The sequence below is a fragment of the Canis aureus genome, chromosome X (assembly GCF_053574225.1).
Source record: "Canis aureus isolate CA01 chromosome X, VMU_Caureus_v.1.0, whole genome shotgun sequence".
Classification (NCBI taxonomy): Eukaryota; Metazoa; Chordata; class Mammalia; order Carnivora; family Canidae; genus Canis; species Canis aureus.
In genome coordinates this window covers 5,634,865-5,657,493 of record NC_135649.1, presented here as the reverse complement: position 1 = coordinate 5,657,493, position 22,629 = coordinate 5,634,865, and the positions used below count along the sequence as shown (strand labels likewise).

The window sequence follows — 22,629 nt, the reverse complement described above, 5'->3', positions numbered from 1 at the left end:
TTCCACAGAGGCCCACTCAAAGGCAGGGCCACCCCATCCGCCAAGGGACGCAGGACCACTTGAGTGCAGCGCAGAAGAGACAGGCCATTCCAGTCAACGGCTGGTGGGGGTGCAGGTGGCCCGGCGTCCTCACAGGTAACAACCACAACAACACACAAAACCTCACACAAAAACCACAACAACAAACCACACAATGACGCAATCCATCACTTTTCCATCAGTGCTGTATTGAGGATCCTTTCTTTGCATACAAAGTAGCCACGCGATGAGTCTAACATGCATACATCAGGGGCCATGGGATGGGACGTGTTGTCAACACAGCAAGAGTCCCTTGCGAGGAAAGACAGGTGCCGTTTCTCAGTCTGACATCCTCGTCTTTGTGAGCAGGGGCGTCTGTGGCTGGCCACTCCCGGGCCTTCCTTGAGTGCCCGCTCCCAGCCTTCCCACAACATCCCCCGGATGCTGTTCCAACATTCCCAGACTTTGACCAGAACAAAGATGGGGGACACACCAACTGGGTCTGTTGAGACGTAATTCTTTGTACGACGAAGAAATCAGCAGGGCCCAAATGAGCGGCAGCGCAAAAGCCTTCAGGGCAGCTCTCCCTTCCTCCTGAGGGTCGAAGCCCTTGAGACTGGCGAGGAACCCAGGCAAGCACCTCACAAGGCAAGTCTGCCGACCTGTCCCCCATGCGTGTGTGGACACACCTGTTTCCATGAACAGCGCACGGTGGCACTGCCAGACCTGACCGCTTCCCGTGTCTGCAGCGCCAAGGGTGGTGATGGTCCGCGTCCCACTGCTGGCTCCGTACCCTTGCAATGGCCTCAGGCCTCCTGCCCCGAGGGGATCAGGTGCTCTGGGATGTCTACCTGGAAGACATCCTTTCCACCTTTCCCGGGGATGGGCTCCAGCAACCATCTAGGGTTTGAGAGTGCGGTGAGGTACTTCTGCTCCAGGCCAGTCAGTACAGCTTGAGTTTCCAGTTCCAGCAGCTCCTCAGGAGCTAAGTCCGCCGGGCACAGCAAGGTATCTCCAACATCGACGAGCCCTGCGCACAAGGACAAGCACACGCTGGTTTTTCCCTCTGGGAACCCAGGCCCGCCTGGCAGAGGACACGGTTACTGACAGTTACCCGCCCTGGAGACCAGGAGGGGCTCACCAAGGGGATGCAGAGGATACCGGGCCCCTGTGACCAAACATTTCCGCCATGCCAAACTCTGCTCAGGGAATGCTGGGGGAGCCGAGGGAGGGAGAGAAGTGAAGTGGAGGGGCTTGTCCTCAATGAGCACACCCAGATCATGGGCTGGACTCAGCCAGACTGCTTAGGGCAGCAGACGATGTGGGGTGGGAGGCAGGGGCAGACACGGGCCATCAGGTCCCTAAGCACTTCGGCAGGTGGCAGAGGCTGCTGTGGGGCCCTACCCACCACCGAGGGTTAGGGAACTTACCCAGGACGCCAGGACAGTGGGGGCGGGGCATCGCACCGGAAGCCAGCAACAGCCTGAGTGAGGAGGCTACCCCGACCCACAGCCGGTCCCGGGTGCCTCCCATGGTCTCTGCCGCACCTATGCGCGTGTGCACACGCACACACTCATCCGCGGACACATGGGTGGACACGTACACACCCACAGACAAATCCCACATGGAGACCTGGAACCTGGCCCTGCCTCTCAGATCAAAACTGGGACCTGAGGCCCAGAGCAGATGCAGGGTTCCCCTGAGGTCATGGGGCCTCAGCAAAGTCCCCGCCCCCGGCCCAGGGCCCCCCTGCCCCCAGGAAGGTGGGAGTCTTCCAGAAAGCACCACCCACATGCCTAGCAGTTCAAAGGAAGGCAAGCCAGAAAGCTCCTGAGCCTGGTCCTGGGGAGGAGCCCTCAGGGTGTGGGAGCCACGTCTGCTGCCCAGCACTTGCCAGCTATCACGCCGCGGCCGTACTTTTCCCCTTCCTGAAGCAGGGCCTGAATCTGTGTGGGGGTCATGCCGAGCCTCTGCAGCAGCAGCTCCCTCCACGTGGCGCCGTCCCAGTCCCGGTGAGCGATGTGGATGGCGATGGTCCGGTTCCGGTGGCCGCTCAGCACTGGACGCCAACGTGTCTCCACTGTCTTCACGCCATTCAGCACGAAACCCGCGTAAGGCTGCCGGAAGGAGAGGCAGCCGAACTGCATGGCCCTCCAGCTCCCGGGCCTCACCGGGCCTGCGGAAACACGGAACTGCCAATGGCCACGAGCGCCACGCTCGGTGCTCCGAGCTCCCGACCACGGGCCAGACCGCTCTGCAGTGTTCCCGGGGCGGCCCAAGACCCCACTGACCCGGACTCCTTCGTTCGAGCCCTACAGTCGGCTGACAGGCCCCAAGAAAGGGGCTGCGCGTCGGGATGACCTGGCCATCAGCCGAGCCTCTGGGAGCCCCCAGGAGGGCAGGGCCAGCTGGAGGAGAGCTGGCCAGGAGAGCATGGGCTCGGTTTCACCCCAGGGGACACTGAGGCAGGAGAACCCAGAGCGGCAGGGCCCCCGGGTTCACAGCTCAGCCAGCTGGCCGCAGCCGCCTCCCAGCACACAGTCCCGGGCTTGGCTTCTTCTCCTGACGGCCCCCACCCCAACCCGCTTGGGGCCTGTGGCCACCACCGAGGCACTGCTGAACTCATCTCCCGGTGCCCAGCCCGGGGCTGCCGAGCCCACATCCTTGACATCTCAGCTCAGCGCTGTGATCGCAGCTGGCCCCAGCAGGTGTCTCCTCCACATCCCTTTGGGTGGGACCCTCCTGTGACCCCTTCCTGCCCCACCGCTCTCCACTATCAAAAGGCACCCCCCCCCAACCCCGACCCGAACCTAGAGAAAGGAAACACAAGAGCGAGGACGGCCAGTACTGGGCCACATGCACTGCGTCTATGCCGGGTGCTAGGGGTGGGCATAACCCACGCACATAGGACTCAACCCTCTGACACCTCGGGAGGGCAGCACCACCATCGCCCCACTCCATATGTGCAAAGGAGGGGCCGAGGGACAGACATGGCCTGTGATCACAGAAGATCTGAGAGCACGCACCCCCTTCCTCGCACCTGGATTGTGGGCGCCTCCCTCCTCCTCCCGGGAGGACACAGCTGTGCAGTGGGCAGTGCGGGGCCCCAGGCCTGAACCTCCCTGCTGGGCCCCCGCACCTCCCAGAGCCTCAGGCTCCCGGGTGGCTGTGAGGATCGTTGACAAGTCACCGAGGGAACCTAGTCCAGTACACGGCACCTCATGGGGCGGCTACAAAGGGTGGCTCCCCATCACCGCCACCCTCACCATCATCGGGCCTGGGGCTGTACATGGCCCATGAGCACCACCTCCTCCAGTCCAGCTCTGCTCCCAGTTCCGGAACTACATCTGCCCGGCCTCAGCGACAGTCCCTTAAGAAAACGCACCCACTCTCAGACTCGAGGCCTCGTGATCACAAAAGCTGCCTCACACTGGCCCCCTTCCCAACCCACTGTCCCCACACCCAGAGCCACGGCCTGCCCCCACCTCTCCAGCTGAGCAGCCCTGTCGGGTGACCCCAGCTGTGCCCGGGACCCTGGCCCTCTCGCTCACTCCAGGTCCTGGCCCTGTCTGTGCCTGCTCACGCACCCTCAGCCCATCCCTCTGAGCAGACGGCCTGTTTACAGACACCCACACCTGGAAGTCCCTCACCGAGGGTCAGACTCCCCCCAGCACACCCCCGAGCCCACACACACCTCCAGCGCCTGCCGCCTCCTCTAAACCCCTGCAGAGCAGTGGTCCCCATGGTCTACCCTTGCAGCCTCTACTGCTTCACCACGCACTGCCCCCCCCCCACTCTCCACAGTAGTCACCGCACGCACCAGTGACCTGCCTCCTGGTGTTCTGTTCTCATCTAACTCACGGCCAGACAGCCCTGACGTGGCGACCACCTCTACGTCCCTTCTTCTCAGGCTTCTCCATAGCACGCTCGCTCGCTCTGCCTCCCTTCACACAGGCCCTGCCCACTTCATCTCACCGTCCACAGGCAGGACACTCTCAGGTCCCCAAGCCCCACCACCCCAAATCCACTTCTTATACCGCTGCAAGTGGATTTAAACACCAATCTGTTGTTCGGTCCCTGAGGAAGCAGCTGACCCTGTTCCCTTACCTGCACCTGGGACTCAGAGTGAGTGGGGCCGGCCCCAAGCCTAGCCAGAGTCTGAGTCCTCTCCATTGGCACCATGGCCATAATCCCTTTGGCCCCAAACCCCTTCAGCATCTGAACACTCTCCATGGTCCCCATGGCCACAATCCCAGTATGGCCCCAAACCTACCCAGAGTCTGAACCCCCTGCACCGGTCCCCATGGCTACAATCCAAATCTAGCCCCAAAACCTACTCAGAGCCTGAAGCCTCTCCATGGTCGCCATGGCCACAGTACTAGTCTGGCCCCAAACGTACTCAGATACTGACGCCTCACCACAGACCCATGGCCATAACCTGAGTCTGGCCTTAAAACCACCCAGAGCTGGACCCACATCCATGGTCTCACGGCTAAAAATATAGTATGGTCCCACACCTACTTTGAGCCTGAACCCTATCTATTGTCTTCATGGCCACAATGCTAGTGTTGCCCCAAACTTAGCCTGACCCTACTGCGTGGTCGCCATAGTCACATTCCTACTCTGACCTTAGGCCTACACAGAGCATGACCCCTTTCCATGGTCCCCATGGACACAAATAGAGTCTGGCCCCAAACCTACTCAGAGCATGAACCCTCTCCATCAACTCCAGGGACAAAATCCCCCAACCTATGCAGAATATGAATCCATTTTATGGCCCATGGCCACAATCCTAGTCTGGCCCCAAACCTACTCAGAGCCTGACCCCTCTCCTCTGGTCCCATGGCGACAATCCCAGTAGGGGCCAAACCTACTCAGAGATTGACACCACTTCATCGTCTCCATGGACACAATCCAAGTCTGCTCCCAAACCTACTCAAAGCCTGACCCCTCACATGGTCTCCATGACCACAAACCTAGTCAGAGTTCTCAAACCTACTCAGAGCCTGACCCTTCTCCATGAACCAACCATTGGCTACAATCCCAGTATGGCCCCAAACCTACTCAGAGTGTGACCACTACACATCGTCTCCATGGCCAATCCTAATCCGGCTGCAAAGCTACACACAGCTTGACTGGTCCTCATGGTCCCCATGGCCAGAATCCTATTCTGAACTGAAGCCTACTCACAGATGGACACCTCTCCATCCGCTCCATGGCTACAATCATAGTCTGTCCCCAAAGATACTCAGAGGTTGGCCCTATTCCATGGTCCTTAAGGCCATAATCCGAAACTGGCCAGAAACCTACTCAGAGCATGGCCCATCTCCATGGTTGCCATGGCCATGAACCTAGTAGGCCCCAATCATACTCAGAGCCTGAACCCTCTCCATGGACCCATGGCCATAATCCTAGTCTGGCTGCAAACCTATTTGGAGCCTGAACTCTCTCCATGGTCCCCATTGTGAAAATCCTAGTCTGGCCCTGAAACCTACTCAGTCTGATACCTCTCCATTATCTCCATGGCAAAAATCACACTCTGGCCCAAAACCTACTCAGAGCCTGACCCCTCATAATCATCTCCATCCACAATCCCGACCTACTCGGTGCCTGACCCCCCTCCATGGTCCACATGGCTACAAATCCAGTGTGAACCCAAACCTACTGAGACCTGACCCCTCTACATCATTCCCATAATCACAATCAGAGTCTAGCCTGAAACCTACGTATAGGATGACCCCTTTCCTTTATTTCCATGGCCAGAATCCTAATCTTCATGAAATCTAGTCAAAACTTGAACTCTCTTCATGGTCCCTATGGATACAATCCCAGTCTGGTCCATAACCTGCTATGAGCTTCACCCCTCTACACAATTCTAGTCTGGCACAGACATACTCAGAGCCCGATCCCTTTCCATGGTCCCCATGACCACTATCCCAGCCTGTCTTTCAATCTAATTAGAGCCTTACCCCTCTCCATGGTCCCTTTGGCTACAAACCCAGTCCAGGCTGAAACCTACTCAGCCTGACCCCATTACATCATCCTGAAAATAAAAATTCTAGTCTGGACCCAAACCTACTAAGAGCCAGTCACCTCTTCATGTTCCTCATGGTCAGAATCCTAGTCCAGGCCACAAACTACTCAGTGTCTGACCCCTCTCAATCATCTCGATGGCCACAATTGCAGTCTTGCCCCAAATCTACTCAGAATCAGACCCTATAGCATGGACCCATGATGACAATCTTATCTGGCCAAAGCTACTCAGATCTTGACCCCTCTCTATCATCTCCAAGGCCACAACCCAGTCCGGTACCAAACCTACTCAGAGCATGACCCCTCATCATTGTCTCTATGGCCACAATCATAGTTTGGCCACAATCCTACGCAGAGCCTGATGCCGCATCATGGAGGCCATGGCGACAATCCTAGTGCCCCCAAGCTACTCAGTGCCTGGCCCTCTCCATTGTCTCCATAGCCACAATCTGAGTCTTTCCCAAAACCTCCTCAGAGCGTGATTCCTCTCCATGCTCCTCACGGCCTCATCCTAGCTAGCCCAAACCTGCTCAGAGCATGGGATGTCTCCATATTCTCCAGGACCCAATTCCTAATATGACACCAAACCTACCCAGATCCTGACCCTCTCCATGGTCCCCATGGATGTAAATATAGTCTGGTCCGAAACCTACTCATAGTATGGTCCCCTCTACATGGTCCCCATGGCTACAATCCCAGTCTGGCACCAATACTACCCAGTGCCTGACCCCTCTCCATTGTCTCAATGGCCAAATCCTAGCCTGCCCTTAACCTATTCACACTCAGACATGTCACCATGGTGACTGGAGCCACAATCTCAGGCTGGACCCAAACCTACTCATAGCATGACCCTTCTCTCTCCTACAAATATCCACAATTTCTGTCGGGCACCAAATCTACTCAGACTAAACCCTTTTCTTTGTCACCATGGCCAGAATACTAATCTGCCCCGGACCAAACTAAGAGCCTGACCCCCCTCCACGATCCACATAGCAACAATATCAATAGACCCCAACCCTATTCAGAGACTGACCCCTCTAAATAGTCTACATGGCCACAAACCCGGGAGGCCCAAAACCAACTCAGAGGCAGACACCTCTTCATGGTCCACATGGCCACAATCCAAGTATGCCCCAAACATATTCAGAGCCTGAAGACTATTCATAGTCCACATGGCCACAAACCTAGTCTGGTCCCGAACCTACGCAGAGCTACACCTATGTCCATCATCACCTTGGCCAGAATCCTAATCTGATCCCAACCCTACTCAGAGCCTGACACCTTTCCATGGTCCACAAGTCCAATATTCCAGTAAGCCCCAATTCTAAAAAAAAAAAAAAAAAAAAAAAAAAAAAGCCCCAATTCTACTCAGAGCATCAACCCTCGCCTTCATCTCCCTGGTCAAAATCCTAGTATTTTGCCAAACGTACTCACAGCCTGCGCCATCCTAGGACCCCAGGGTGGCAATCACAGTAGGCACCAAACCAACTCTGAGCTTCCTCCCCTTCACTTTCTGCATGGACAAAATCCTAGCCTGAGACACAGCCTATTCAGGGCCCCAATCCTGGACCACGTTTCCATGGCCACAATCCCAGTCTGGCACCCAACTTACGCACAGGGCGCCCCCTCTCCAAGGCCATCACGGATACAACCCATTCTGGCCGCAAAATTACTCAGAACTTGACAACCACATCAGGGTTGCCATGGTAACGAAGCTAGTTCCCTCAACCAAGTCAGAGCCTGACCTCTCTCGAGACATGGTCCCTGTACAGTCCAATAGAGACTGGCCCCAAACCTACTCAGGGCCAGTCACCTCTCCATAGCTCTTGCGGCCACATTCGCAGTCTGGCCCCAAACCTTCTCAGAGCCTGACCCCTCTCCATTGTCCACTAGGCAAATATCCCAATAACCCAAACCTGCTAAGAGAATAACCCCTCTAGATGGTCCCCCTGGACACAAGCTGAGTAGGCCTGCAAATGTACTTAGAGCCTCAACCCTCTCCATCGTCTCCCTCGTCACAAACCTAGCCTTTCACGAAATCGACTCAGAGCCTGAGGATGCCTTTTGGTCCCCAAGGTGGCAATCCCAGCAGGCCCCAAAACAACTCTGAGCTCCCTCCCATCCTTGTCTCAATGGACAAAATCCTAGTCGAGGCCACAACCTATTCAGTGCCCCACCCCTCTCCCTCCTTACCATGGCCACAATACCACTCTAGTCCCCAGTCTAAACACAGGGTGTCCCCCCTTCAAGGCCATCATGGCTTCCACCCATTTTGTCCACAAACCTACTCAGAGCTTGATCTCTCATCAAGGTTGCCATGGTTACAAACCAAGTTGCCTCAAGCTACCCAGAGCCTGACCTCTCTCCATGGTTCCCATGCATTCCAATAGAGACTGGCCCCAAACCGACTCAGGGTCAGACACCTCTCCATAGTACTTGTAGCCACATTCGCAGTTGGCCACAAACCTACTCAGAGCCTGACCCCTCTCCACGGTCCAAAACGCCAATATCCCAGGAGGACTCAACTGTACTCAGAGCCTGACACCTCTCCGAGGTCCTCAGGGCCACAATCCGAGTAGGCCCCAACCTACGTAGAGCCACAACAGTCTCCATCGACTCCCTGGTCACAAATGTACTCTTTCACAAATCGACTCAGAGCCTGATGATCTCTTTTGGTCCCAAAGGTGGCAATCACATTAGGCCCGAAACCTACTCTGAGCTCCTTCCCTCAATGCTTCCATGGCCACATTCCCAGTCTGGCACCCAAACTACGCACAGGGTGTCCCCTCTTCAAGGCCATCATGGCTACAACCCATTCTGGCCACAAACTTACTCAGTCCTTGACCCCCACATCAGGGTTGCCATGGTTACGAACCTAGTACGGTCAACCCACTCAGAGCCTGACCTCTCTTGAGACATGGTCCCTGTGCAGTTCAATAGAGACTGGCCCCAAACATACACAGGGCCAGTCACCTCTCCATAGCTCTTGTGGCCATATTTGAAGTCTGGCCCCAAACCTTCTCAGAGGCTGTCCCCTCTCCATGGTCCACTAGACAAATATCCCAGTAGGACCCAAACCTACTAAGAGAATGACCCCTCTCCATGGTCCACCTGGACACAAGCAGATTAGGCCGCAAACGTACTTAGAGCCTCAACCCTCTCCATTGCCTCCCTCGTCACAAACCTAGCCTTTCAAGAAATCGACTCAGAGCCTGAGGATGCCTTTTGGTCCCCAAGGTGGCAATGCCAGCGGGCCCCAAACCTACTCTGAGCTCCCTCCCCTTCACTGTCTCAATGGACAAAATACTAGTCTGGGCCACAACCTACTCAGTGCCCCACCCTTTTCCCTCCTTACTATGGCCACAATCCCACTCTAGTACCCAACCTACACACAGGGTGTCCCCTCTTCAAGGCCATCATGGCTTCCACCCATTTTTTCACAAACCTACTGAGAGCTTGAACTCACATCAAGGTTGCCATGGTTACAAACCAAGTTGCCCCAAGCTACCCAGAGCCTGACCTCTCTCCATGGTCTCTATGCACTCCAATAGAGACTGGCCCCAAACTTACTCAGGTCAGTCACCACTCCATAGATCTAGGGCCACATTCGCAGTCTCGCCCCATACCTACTCAGAGCCTGACCCCTCTCCATGGTTCAAAAGGCCAATATCCCAGGAGGACTCAACCGTACTCAGAGCCTGACCCCTCTCCCAGGTCCACAGGGCCACAATCCGAGTAGGCCCCAAACCTACGTAGAGCCACAAGAGTCTCCATCGACTCCCTGGTCACAAATGTACTCTTTCACAAATCGACTCAGAGCCTGACGATCTCTTTTGGTCCCAAAGGTGGCAATCCCAGTAGGCCCGAAACCTACTCTGAGCTCACTCCCCTTCACTGTTTCCATGGCCACAATCCCATTCTGGCACCCAACCTACGCACAGGGTGTCCCTTCAAGGGCCATCATGGCTACAACCCATTCTGGCCACAAACTTACTCAGACCTTGACCCCCACATCAGGGTTGCCATGGTTACGAATCTAGTTCCCTCAACCCACTCAGAGCCTGACCTCTCTTGAGACATGGTCCCTGTGCAGTCCAATAGAGACTGGCCCCAAACCTACTCAGGGCCAGTCACCTCTCCATAGCTCTTGTCGCCACATTTGAAGTCTGACCCCAAAACTTCTCAGAGCCTGTCCCCTCTCCATGGACCACTACTAATATCCCAGTAGGACCCAAACCTACTAAGAGAATGACCCCTTGCATGATCCACCTGGACACAACCAGAGGAGGCTGCAAACGCACTTAGAGCCTCAACCCTCTCCATCGTCTTCCTCGTCACACACCTAGCCTTTCACGAAACTGACTCAGAGCCTGAGGATGCCTTTTGGTCCCCACGGTGGCAATCCCAGCGGGCCCGAAACCTACTCTGAGCTCCCTCCCCTTCACTGTCTCAATGGAGAAAATACTAGTCTGGGCCGCAACCTATTCAGTGCCCCAACCCTCTCCCTCCTTACCATGGCCACAATCCAATTCTAGTCCCCAATCTACACACAGGGTGTCCCCTCTTCTATGCCATCATGGCATCCACCCATTTTGGCTATAAACCTACTCAAGAGCTTGAAGCCACATCAAGGTTGCCATGGTTACAAACCAAGTTGCCTCAAACTACCCAGAGCCTGACCTCTCTCCTTGGTCCCCATGCATTCCAATAGAGACTGGCCCCAAACCGACTCAGGGTCAGTCACCTCTCCATAGTACTTGTAGCCACATTCGCAGTTGGCCAGAAACCTACTCAGAGCCTGACCCCTCTCCAAAGTCCACATGGACACAGTCTGAGTGGGCCCCAAACTTACTTAGAGCCTCAACCGTCTCCATCGTCTCCCTGGTCACAAACGTAGTCTTCCACGAAATTGACTCAGAGCCGGATGATCTCTTTTGGTCCCAAAGGTGGCAATCTCAGTAGGCCCGAAACCTACTCTAAGCTCACTCCCCTCACGGACTCCATGGCCACAATCCCACTCTAGTCCCCAGCCTACGCACAGGGTGTCCCCTCTTCAAGGCCATCATGGCTACAACCCATTCTGGCCACAAACTTACTCATCCCTTGACCCCCACCTCAAGGTTGCCATGGTTACAAACCAAGTTGCCTCAAGCTACCCAGAGCCTGACCTGTCTCCATGCATTTCAATAGAGACTGGCCCCAAACCTACTCAGGGTCAGTCACCTCTCCATAGACCTTGCGGCCACATTCGCAGTCTCGCCCCATACCTACTCAGAGCCTGACCCCTCTCCATGGTCCAAAACGCCAATATCCCAGGAGGACTCAACCATACTCAGAGCCTGACCCCTCTCCCAGGTCCACGGGGCCACAATCCGAGTAGGCCCCAAACCTACTTAGAGCCACAAGAGTCTCCATCGACTCCCTGGTCACAAATGTACTCTTTCACAAATCGACTCTGAGCCTGAGGATCTCTTTTGGTCCGAAAGCTGGCATTCCCAATAGGCCGAAACCTACTCTGAGCTTACTCCCCTTCACTGTTTCCATGGCCACAATCCCAGTCTGGCACCCAACCTACGCACAGGGTGTCTCCTCTTCAAGGCCATCATGGCTACAACCTATTTTGGCCACAAACTTACTCAGACCTTGACAACCACATCAGGGTTGCCATGGTAACGAAGCTAGTTCCCTCAACCAACTCAGAGCCTGACTTCTCTCGAGACATGGTCCCTGTGCAGTCCAATAGAGACTGGCCCCAAACCTACTCAGGGTCAGTCACCTCTCCATAGCTCTTGTCGCCACATTCGAAGTCTGGCCCCAAACCATCTCAGAGCCTGTCCCCTCTCCATGGTCCACTAGACAAATATCCCAGTAGGACCCAATCGACTAAGAGAATGCCCCCTCTGCATTGTCCACCTGGACACAACCTAGGTAGGCCACAAACGTACTTAGAGCCTCAACCCTCTCCATTGTCTCCCTCGTCACAAACCTAGCCTTTCACAAAATCGACTCAGCGCCTGAGGATGCCTATTGGTCCCCATGGTGGCAATCTCAGTAGGCCCCAAACCTACTCTGAGCTCCCTCCCCTTCACTGTCTCAATGGACAAAATCCTAGTCTGGGCCCAAACCTATACTGTACCCCACCTCTCTTCCTTGTTACCATGGCGACAAAGTCTGGACCCCAACCTATGCACAGGGTGTCACTTCTTCAAGGACCTCATGGCCACAATCCATTCTGGCCACAAACCTACTCAGAGCTTAACCCCTCATCAAGGTTGCCATGGTTACAAACATAGTTCCCTCAACTTACTCAGAGTCATACTTGTCTCCATGGTCCCCATTATTCAAATAGAGCCTGGCCCCAAACCTATCCAGGGTCAGTCACCTTTCTTTAGTACATGTGGCCACATTCGTAGTCTGCCCCAAAAACTACTCAGAGCCTGACGCCTCTCCATTGTCCGCATGGTCAAAATCCAGGAGGCCCCTACTCTACTCAGAGCCGGACTCCTCTGCGTGGTATCCAGGGCCAAAGACCTACTCTGGTCACAATCCACTCAGAGCTTGAGCCCTGTCCATCATTTCCTTGGCCAGAATCCTAATCAGACCCCAAACCTACTCAGAGCCTGACGCCTCTCTATGATCCACAGGCTGATACCCCGGGTTGCCCCAACCCTTCTCAGAGCCTCAACCCTCTCCATTGTCTCCCTGGTCACAATCCTAGTCTTTCACCAAACCTACTCAGAGACTGCCCCTTCCGTTGTCCCCAGGGGGGCAATCCCAGTAGGCCCCAAACCTACTCTGAGCTCCCTCCCCTTCATTGTCTCCATGGACAAAATCCTAGTCTGGGCACCAACTTATTCAGTGTCCCAACCCTCTCCCTTGTTACCATGGCCACCATCCCAGTCTGGCCCCCCAACCTACTAACAGGGTGTCCCCTCTTCAAGGCCATCATGGCTACAACACATTCTGGCCCAAAAACCTACTCAGACCTTGACCCCACATCAAGGTTGCCATGGTTACAAACCTAGTTCCCTCAACCTACTCAGAGCCTGAACTCTCTCCATGGACCCATGCATTCCAATAGAGTGACCCCAAACCACCTCAGGGTCCGTCACCTCACCATAGTACTTGTGGCCACATTTGCAGTCTGACCCCAAACCTACAGAGACTGACCCCTCCCCATGGTCAAGGCCAATATCCCAGTAGGACCCAACCCTACTCAGAACCTGACCCCTTTCCATGGTCCAAAGGCCAATATCTCAGTAGGACTCAATGCTACTGAGAGTCTCACCCGTCTCCAAGGTTCACATGGCCACAATCCCAGTAGGCCCCAAACCTACTTAGAGCCTCAACCGTCTCCATCATCTTCCAGGTCACAAACGTAGTCTTTCACGACATCGACTCAGAGCCTGATGATCTCTTTTGGTCCCAAAGGTGGCAATCCCAGTAGGCCCCAAACCTATTCTGAGATCACTGCCCTTCACTGTCTCCATGGACAAAATCCTAGTCTGGGCACCAAGTTATTCAGTGTCCCACCCCTCTCCCTCGTTACCATGGCCACAATCCCAGTTTGGCCCCCAACCTACTCACAGTGTTTCCCCTCTGCAAGGCCATCATGGCTTCAACCCATTCTGGCCACATACCTACTCAGACCTTGACCTCACATCAAGGCTGCCATGGTTACAAACCCAGTTCCCTCAACCTACTCAGAGCCTGACCTCTCTCCATGGTCCCCATGCATTCCATTACAGACTGGCCCCAAACCTACTCAGGGTCAGTCACCTCTCCATAGTACTTGTGGCCACATTTGCAGTCTGGTGCCAAACCTACACAGTGCTTGACTCTCTTCATGGTTTCCAAGGCTAGTCTCCTCCCAAACCTACCCATGCCTGACCCCTCTCTATGGTCCACATATCCTAATAGCAATCACGTTCCAAAGTAACTAAGAGCCTGCATGCTCTCCATGGTCCATATGGCTTCCAGCTGAGTCTGTCCCCAAACCTACTCAGAGTGTGACCCCTCTATTTCCTGACAGACACAATCATAGTTTGCCCTCAAATCTAGAGCCTAACCCCTCTCCTCTCCATGTTTCCCAAGGCTACAATGCCAGGCTGGTCCCAATCCTACTCATCAGGGCCTGACCCCCCTCCATTGTCTCTGTGACCAAAATCCTAGTCTGCTCCTAAACGTACCCACAGTCAGACCTCTCTCCATGGTTCCCGTGGCTGCAATCTCCGGCTGGACCCAACCCTACTCAGACCATGATCCTTCTCCCTCGTCTACATATCCACACTCTGTCTGCCCCCAACCCTACTCAGCCTGATCCCTCTCCATGGTCCACATGGCCAAAATCCCAGGAGGCCCCAACCTACCCAGAGCCTGACTCCTCTGCATTGTATCCATAGCTACAATCTTAGTCTGCTCACAACCTGACTCAGAGCTTGACCCGGCCCACCTTCTCGATTGCCAGAAACCTAATGTCACCCCCACCCTCCTCAGAGCATGACCCCACTCCATGTTCCCCATGGCCAAAATCCCAGGAGGCCCCAACCCTACTCAGAGCCTGACCCCTCTGCATCATATCCGTGGCCACAATCCTAGTCTGCTCACAATCCGACTCAGAGCGTGATCCCCGTCTATCATCTCCTTGGCCAGAATCCTAATCTGACCCCACCCTCCTCAGAGCATGACCCCGCTCCATGGTCTACATGGCTACAATACGAATCTATACTCAATCCAACTCAGGGCCAAGCTCTTGCAATCATCTCCATGGCCACAAACCCAGGCTGGCCCCAATCCGACTCAGTGCCTGACTCCTCTCCAATATCTCTATAGCCAAAATCCTAGTCTCCCCCTAACCTACTCACAGTCAAACCTGTCTCCATGGTTCCCCTGGACACAATCTCAGACTGGATCCAACCCTACTAAGAGCATGATTCTTCTCCATTGTCCACATATCCACATTTTCTATCTGCCCACAACCCTCCTTAAAGCCTGACCCCTCTCCATGGTCCATATGGCCACAATCCCGGTAGGCCCCTACCCAACTCAGAGCCTGACCCCTCTCCATGGTCCACATGGCCACAATCCCAGTAGGCCCCAAACCTACTCAGAGCCTGACCCCTCTGCATCATATCCATGGCCACACCTAGTCTGGTCCAAACCAACTGAGAGCTTGACCCCTATCCATCACCTCCCTGGCCAGAACCCTAAACTGCCCCACACCCTACTCAGAGCTTGACCACTCTCCATGGTTCACAGAGCCACAATCCCAGTAGGCCCCAATCCAACTCAGAGCCTGACCCCTCTCCATGGTCCACATGGTCACAATCCCAGTAGGTCCCATACCTACTCACAGCCTGCCCCCTCTGTATCATATCCATGGTCACAAACCTAGTCTGGTCCCAAACTTAATCAGAGCCTTGACCCTCTCCATGGTCGACAAGGCCAATATCCCAGTAGGACCCAACCCTACTCAGAGCCTGACCCCTCTCTGTGGTCCACATGGCCACACTCCCAATAGGCCCCAAACCTACTTAGAGCCTCAACAGTCTCCATCATCTCCCCGGTAACAAACCTAGTCTTTCACAAAATCGACTCAGAGTCCGATGATCCTTTCTTGGTCCCCAGGGTGGCAATCCCAGTAGGGCCCAAACCTACTCTGAGCTCCCTCCCCTTCACTGTCTCAATGGACAAAATCCTAGTCTGGGCCCAAACCTATTCAGTGCCCCACCCCTCTTCCTCATTACCATGGCCACAATCCCAATCTGGGCCCCAACCTACTCACAGGGTGTCCCCTCATCAAGGCGCTCATGGCCACAACCCATTCTGACCACAATCATACTCAGAGCTTGACCCCTCATCAATGTTGCCACGGTTATAAACATAGTTCCCTCAACGTACTCAGAGCCATACCTCTCTCCATGGTCCCCATGCATTCAAATAGAGTCTGGCCCCAAACCTACTCAGGGTCAGTCACCTCTCCATAGTACTTTTGGCACATTCGCAGTCTGGCTCCAAAACTACTCAGAGCCTGACCCCTCTTCATGATTTCCCAGGCCAGAATGCTAGTTTGCCCCCAAACCTACCCAGGGCCTGACCCCTCTCTACAGTCCACGTATCCTAATACCAGTCACACTCCAAATGAACTAAGAGACTGCATCCACTCCATGTTCTGGATGGCTTCCAGCTCGTCTGGCCCCAAACCTACTCAGAGTGAGACCCTTCCATGGACCGATAGACACAATCCTAATTTGCCCTCAAATCTAGAGCCCCCCTCTCCATGGTTCCCAAGGATACAATCCCAGGGTGGCCCCAATCCCACTCAGCGCATGACCCCTACCCATTGTCTCTATGACCAAAATCCTAGTCTGCTTTTAAACCCACTCACAGTCAGAACTTTCACCATGGTTTCATGGCCACAATCTCAGGCTGGACCCAACCCTACTCAGACCATGATCCTTCTCCCTCTTCCACAATCCACAGTCTGCCTGGCACCAAACCTACTAAGAGCGTGAACAGTCTTCATTGTCTCCGTGGCCAGAATCTTAATCTGCCCACAACCATACTCAGAGCCTGACCGATCTTGATGGTGCCCGTGGCCACAATCTCAGTAGGCCCCAACCGTACTCAGAGCCTGACCTCTCTCCATGGTGGACATGGCCACACTCGCAGTAGGCCCCAACCCTACTCAGAGCCTGACCCCTTTGCATGGTCCACATGGCCACACTCCCAGTAGGCCCCAACCCTTCTCAGATCCTGACCCCTCTCCATTGTCCCCATGGCCAGAATGCTAATCTATACCCAAACCTACTCAGGGCCACCCCCTTGCAATCATATCCATGGCCACAATCCCACTAGGCTCACATCTGACTCGATGCCTGACCCCTCTCCTTGGTCCATATGGCTATATTCCCAGTGTGGCGCCAAATCTACTGAGAGCCTGATCGCCCTTCATCGTCCACATGGCCACAGTCATAGTCTAGCCCAAAACCGACTTATAGCCTGACCCTTTTCCTATGTCTCCATGGCCAGAATCCTCATCTGCCCTGAAACCTATTCAGAGCTTGACCCCTCTTCATGTTCCCCAAGGCCACAATCCAAGTCTAGCCCCTAGCCGAATCAGAGCAAAACTCCTCTCCACAGTCCCCAGGCAACAATCCTACTCTGACTACATACCTACTCAGACCCTGAAGACTCATGCTCTCCAGGCTAGAATCCTTGCCTGCTCTCAAACCAACTCAGAACCAGGCCCCTCTCCATCGTGTCTGTGGTCACAATCCTAGCCTTGCCCCAAACCTACTTAAAGCCTCACCCCTCTCCATCTTCTCCATGGTCACAATCCTAGTCTTTTGCCAAACCTACTCACAGCCTGATCCCTCCTTTGTCCCCAGGGTGGCAATCCCAGTAGGCCCCAAAACTACTCGGATCTGACCCCTCTTCTTGTCTCCATGGACAAAATCCTAATCTGGGCCCCAACCTATTCAGCGCCCAACCCCTCTCCTTCATTTCCATGGCCACATTCCAGTCTAGCCCCCAACCTTCTCACAGCGTGTCTCCTCTTCAAGGTCTTCATGGAGACAACCAATTCTGGCCACAAACCTACTCAGAGCTTGACCCCTTATAACGGTTACCACAGTTAGAAACCTAGTTCCCTCAACCTACTCAGAGCCTGACCTCTGTCCATGGTCCCCATGCATTCAAATAGAGTCTGGCCCCAAGCCTACTCACGGTCGGTCACCTCTGCATTGTCTTCGTGCCCACAATCATAGTCTGGCCCCAGAACTACTCAGAGCCCGACCTGTCTCCATGGTTTCCAAGGCCAGAATACTAGTCTGGCCGCAAACCTACCCAAGGCCTGACCCCTCTCTACGGTCCACATACCCCAATACCAGTCAGGCTCCAAATGTACTCAGAACCTGCATCCTCTCCATGGTCCGGATGGCTTCCAGCTCAGTCTGGCCCCAAACCTACTCAGAGTGTGACCCCTCCATGGACCGATAGCCACAATCCTAGTTTGATCTCAAATCTAGAGCCTAACCCCTCGCCATTGTCCCCGTGGCTACAATCCCAGTCTGGCCCCAATCCTACTCAGTGCCTGACTCCTCTCCATTGTTTCTAGGCCAAAATCCTAGTCTGCTCCCAAACCTACTCAGTCAGAGCTATCTTCATGGTTCCCGTGGCCACAATCTCAGGCTGGACCCAACCCTATTCAGAGCATGATCCTTTTCCCTCGTCCACATATCCACGGTTTCTGTCTGGCAACAAACCTACTCAGAGCCTGAACGCTCTTCATCGTCTCCATGGCCAGAATCCTAATCTGTCCCCAACCCTACTCAGAGCCTGACCCCTCTCCATAGTCCACATGGCCTTATCCCAGTAGGCCCCAACTGTATTCGGAGCCTGTCCCATCTCCATGGTACACATGGCCACAATCCCTGTAGGCCCCAACCTGACTCAGAGCCTGTCCACTTGCCATGGTCTACATGGCCACAATCCCAGTAGGCCCCAACCCTACTCAGAGCCTGACCCCTCACCATGGTCCACATGGCCACACTCTCAGTAGGCCCCAAACCTACTCAGAGTCTGACCCCTCTGCATCGTATCCATGGCCACAAACCTAGTCTGGTCCCAAACCAACTCAGAGCTTGACCCCTGTCCATCATCTCCTTGGCCAGAATCAAAATCTGCCCCCAACCCTACTCAGAGCCTGACCCCTCTCCATGGTCCCCATGGCCCTAATACTAATCTTTACCAAAACCTACTCAGGGCCAACCCCTTGCAATCATCTCCATGGACACACTCCCAGTCAGGTTCCCATCCTACTACATGCCTGACCCCTCTCCGTGGTCCACGTGGCTGCAATCCCAGTGTGGCGCCAAATCCACCGAGAGCCTAATCCCTCTTCATTGTCTCCATGGCCACAGCCAGAGTCTAGCCCAAAACCTACTTATAGCCTGACCCTTTTCCTATGTCTCCATGGCCAGAATCCTCATCTTCCCCGAAACCCAGTCAGAGCTTGACCCCTCTCCATGATCCCCATGGCCACAATCCAAGTCTGGCCCCGTAACCTAATCAGAGCATGACTCCTCTCCACGTTCCCCAGGGCCACAATCCTACTCTGACTGAAAACCTACTCAGACCCTGAAGCCTCATCATGCTCTCCAGGCTACAATCCTTGTCTGCTCTCAAACCAACTCAGAACCTGACCCCTCTCCATTGTGTCCATGCTCACAATCCTAGCCTTGCCCCAAACCTACTTAGAGCCTCAGCCCTCTCCATCTTCTCCATGGTCACAATCCTAGTCTTTTGCCAAACCTACCCGGAGCCTGATCCCTCCTTGGTCCTCAGGGTGGCAATCCCGGTAGGCCCCAAACCTACTCTGAGCTGACCCCTCTTCATCGTCTCCATGTACAAAATCCTAGTCTGGGCCCCAACCTATTCAGTGCCCGACCCCTCTCCCTCGTTTCCACGGCCACAATCCCAGTCTGGCCCCCAACCTACTCACAGTGTGTCCCCTCTTCATGTTCTTCATGGTCACTACCCATTCTGGCCACAAACCTACTCAGAGCCTGACCCGTCTCAATGGTCCACATGGCCACACTCCCAGTAGGCCCCAACCCTACTCATCGCCTGACCCCTCTGCGTCGTATCCATGGCCACAAGCCTAGTCTGGTCCAAATCCTACTCAGAGCTTGACCCCTGTCCATCATCTCCATGGTCCAAATCCTAATCTCCTCCCAAACCTACTCAGAGCCTGTCTGCTCCCCTTCTTCTTCATGGGCAAAATCCAAGTCTAAAGCTCTCAAGGTCCCATTTAGCACTCAAGTGGTGTCCTGCTCACCTGCTGCGTCACTGCTGGCCCAGAGCAGTGTAGTGTCTGCACCGTGGCCAGAGTGATTCTGGGGCAGGAGTGATTCTATCACATGACTTCCCTGTCTAAGCCTTCTAGGGGAGTCCTGTCCTCTCCAGGACAGATCCACACCTATCACCAGGACCCAAAGACCCCCCATGATGAGCACCCCATCCCCTAGGTCATCTGCTCTCTTTTCCCCTCTACTCACCATCCTGCAGCCATAACGTCCTTCCTTCCATTTCTGGAAGATTCCAAGTCCATCCCTCCCTCAGGTCCTTTCTAGGTTGTTACGGGTTGCATTACATCCCTGCCAAATTTGTGTTGGAAGTCTCACTCCCTGGGTCCTCCAAAAGTAGCCCCATATATAGAAGGAAGTGCTCCTTACAGAAGTACTGAAGTGCCCATGAGCTCAGTTGCATGGACCCTCACCCAGTATGACTGGTGTCCGTATACAATCACAGACAGGCTTGTGAGGACGCAGGCGAGATCTAGAAGCCATGGGATGCCAAAGGTGGCCGGCAAATCACCAGACGCTGGGGGGCAGGGTGGAACACATTGTCTCCCAGCTCTCAGAGGAGGCATATTCAGCCGACGCCTTGAGCTTGGACTCCCAGCCCCCAGAAGTGGGAGACAATTCATTTCTGTTGTCTAAGCCACCCAGTCTGCGGTAGTTCAATACAACCACCCTGGCAAGCTAACACAGAGGGTGGAAGCTGTGTCCTGGACAGCTCCACAGGGTGCACGATGATTTCTCCATCGATGGCACATCCAGAATATCCCTTCATGTCTGGACATCTCCATCTGTCCTATGTTTCACTGCCTGTGTGGCATCCCGTTGTCGGCTGTCCCACAACTTACTGGCTACTCCCTTACTGACGGAGAGTCGCAGGCTGCTTTGCACTTTCCGCCACTACAGAGGACATCCTCACAAACACTCACTGGCATAGGACTTGTTTAGAAGGCGGCTAGGGTCACGGCAGGGGTGTCTGAGATGCTGACACATGCCTGCACACGGCCTTCCACCAAGGCTCACCTGTGTATGCTCCACCCACCACGGGCAAGGGCTCCGTTTCCTCACTCGGCTGTCGGCCCTGAGCACGGTTACTCTGCTCACCCCTTGCCAACCCGATGGGTGACAAAGGGTCGCCCTGGTCACTGGCGAAGGATTATTCACGAGGGAGGCTGGATGTCCTCCCCCTCCCCCCAGCGCGGCCTGGCCCTTTCTCTTTCTTGTACTGGGGCATGTAAGTGGACTGCAGTTTTGCCTCATGTCTGCCATTCAGGGTTTTGGCCAATCCTTTTCTCACCAGGACAACTGAACTGTGTTGGGGGAGCCCCTAGAGGGATGGATCTGTAACAGGTGCCCTCCTGCCTCAGCATGCAGAGTACCTGCTTTGTGGCCTGAGGAGGAAACGCTATTCCACTTCTCTGGGCTTCTTCACCTGCACAAGGATTGGGGGTCGGTGGGTGGAGGAGAAAAACTCTTTACGTACAAGACGACAATGTTGGCTAACATGCCAGAACAGGCTTTCTACTCAGCAGGGATGGGGGGGCCACCGGCACTGAGGAGGGCCCACCAGATGGGAATCACCCCTCACGGTTTGGTTCTGCTAATCATGCCCCAGCCAGGAGCAGAGAAAATCATTTCACGTAAGCAGATCATGTTCTCACAGCCTAGCCCACCCCGTACCCAACAGGAGAAAGAAGACACCACCCCCCTTCCACCGTCACAAGATTTGGGGGCCCTGCAATCCGGTTCCCCTCAATAAAATCCTGAGTAGGCCCCACGGGGATGAGTGCCAAGGGCAAGCAGCTCAACGCCGCACAGCCGGGGTCCTCGGTGAGGCAGGTCACAGCCTGGGGGCCCAGGGGGAGGCGAGGAGGGGCACAGTGAGGGCAGAGTGGTCCGCGTGGACCAGCACGCTCCGTTTCTTGGCGCACACATCCTTCTCTGGTATATGCACTTAGAAACATGGGGGGCCTTTTGATTGGGGCGGGGGAAGGGGGCAGGGAATGGTGGCCTGGGCCGCTCTGCGCATGCTCCCAGACCCCCCCCCCCGCCCAGCCCCGCCCCCCGAGTCCGGGAAACCCCAGCCCAGTGGTACTGTCCCACGCCAGGTGAAGCAGGCGGGAGCCACAAAGGCTTCCTGGCTCCCCTCGCAAAGGGTGGGGGCGGGCCTCCGGGCACCTGTCCCACCGGCCAAGCGAGCCAAGGGTGCGCTAGGCCCACCTGGCAGTCCCAGGGCGCGGAGGACCACCCCCCCCCCCCACGCTCAGGCGAGGAGACGAGGCGGGCCGCGGAGAGACGACAGAGCGCCCTGCCCGCGTCGGGACTGTCCCGCCATCGCTGCGGCCCAGCACCGGGGACCACCGACAGGTGACAGGCGACAGGCGCCACCGGCCCCTCACCTGATAGGCTCGCTCAGACGCCGGCGTCCTTTCTTTGCGTGGCGTACGCCGGCTCGAACCCACGTACGTCCTTACGCGCCCACGGGGGTACGCAGAAGGCTCGTGCGCAAGCCCGTAGGCACGCAGCCAAGCAGTTCCGTACACACGCACTTACGTACACACGCACATAGGCGCGCAGGCCCCGGCCGCTAGACGTCGTTGGACTCACGCGGCCCCGACTCGCGCGGGAGGATCAGGCTGGACCGGGAGGTAGACGCCGGCGGCCTGAGCGGAACCGGAAGGAAGAAACAACGGGGTGGGGCGAGGGTTCGGTGAGA

General features: G+C 55.4%; 1 protein-coding gene and 1 long non-coding RNA gene across 5 annotated transcripts in view; one reads left to right on the top strand and one right to left on the bottom strand.

Annotated features, from left to right (window-relative positions):
* Window positions 1–206: 206 nt before the first annotated feature.
* On the bottom strand, window positions 207–22,608 carry EOLA2 (endothelium and lymphocyte associated ASCH domain 2). Of its 4 annotated transcripts, XM_077888248.1 has the most exons (4): window positions 22,313–22,608; window positions 21,293–21,345; window positions 1,913–2,194; window positions 207–1,048 (listed from the first exon to the last, which is right to left on the bottom strand). In XM_077888248.1, exons 3-4 carry the CDS (start codon window positions 2,163–2,165, stop codon window positions 825–827), a joined length of 477 nt encoding a protein of 158 aa, XP_077744374.1. In that variant the 5' UTR covers window positions 2,166–2,194; window positions 21,293–21,345; window positions 22,313–22,608; the 3' UTR covers window positions 207–824. The 4 variants fall into 4 exon arrangements, with proteins under 4 accessions (XP_077744374.1, XP_077744372.1, XP_077744371.1 ...); XM_077888246.1 differs by lacking the exon at window positions 21,293–21,345 and having other exon boundaries at window positions 22,313–22,607; XM_077888245.1 differs by lacking the exon at window positions 21,293–21,345 and having other exon boundaries at window positions 22,471–22,604.
* The window catches only part of LOC144308084 (uncharacterized), a 293,749-nt gene continuing 293,444 nt past the window's right edge, over window positions 22,325–22,629 (top strand). The window contains exon 1 of the long non-coding RNA XR_013374733.1: window positions 22,325–22,623. This is a non-coding gene — a long non-coding RNA (uncharacterized LOC144308084). The remainder of the gene's footprint in view (window positions 22,624–22,629) is intronic.

Excerpts from the sequence above, each read along its gene's own strand:
- EOLA2 (XM_077888245.1), bottom strand. Across the intron at positions 1,049-1,912 it reads CGGCCGCGGCGTGATAGCTG|GGCTCGTCGATGTTGGAGAT; the intron begins GCAAGTGCTGGG and ends CCTTGTGCGCAG.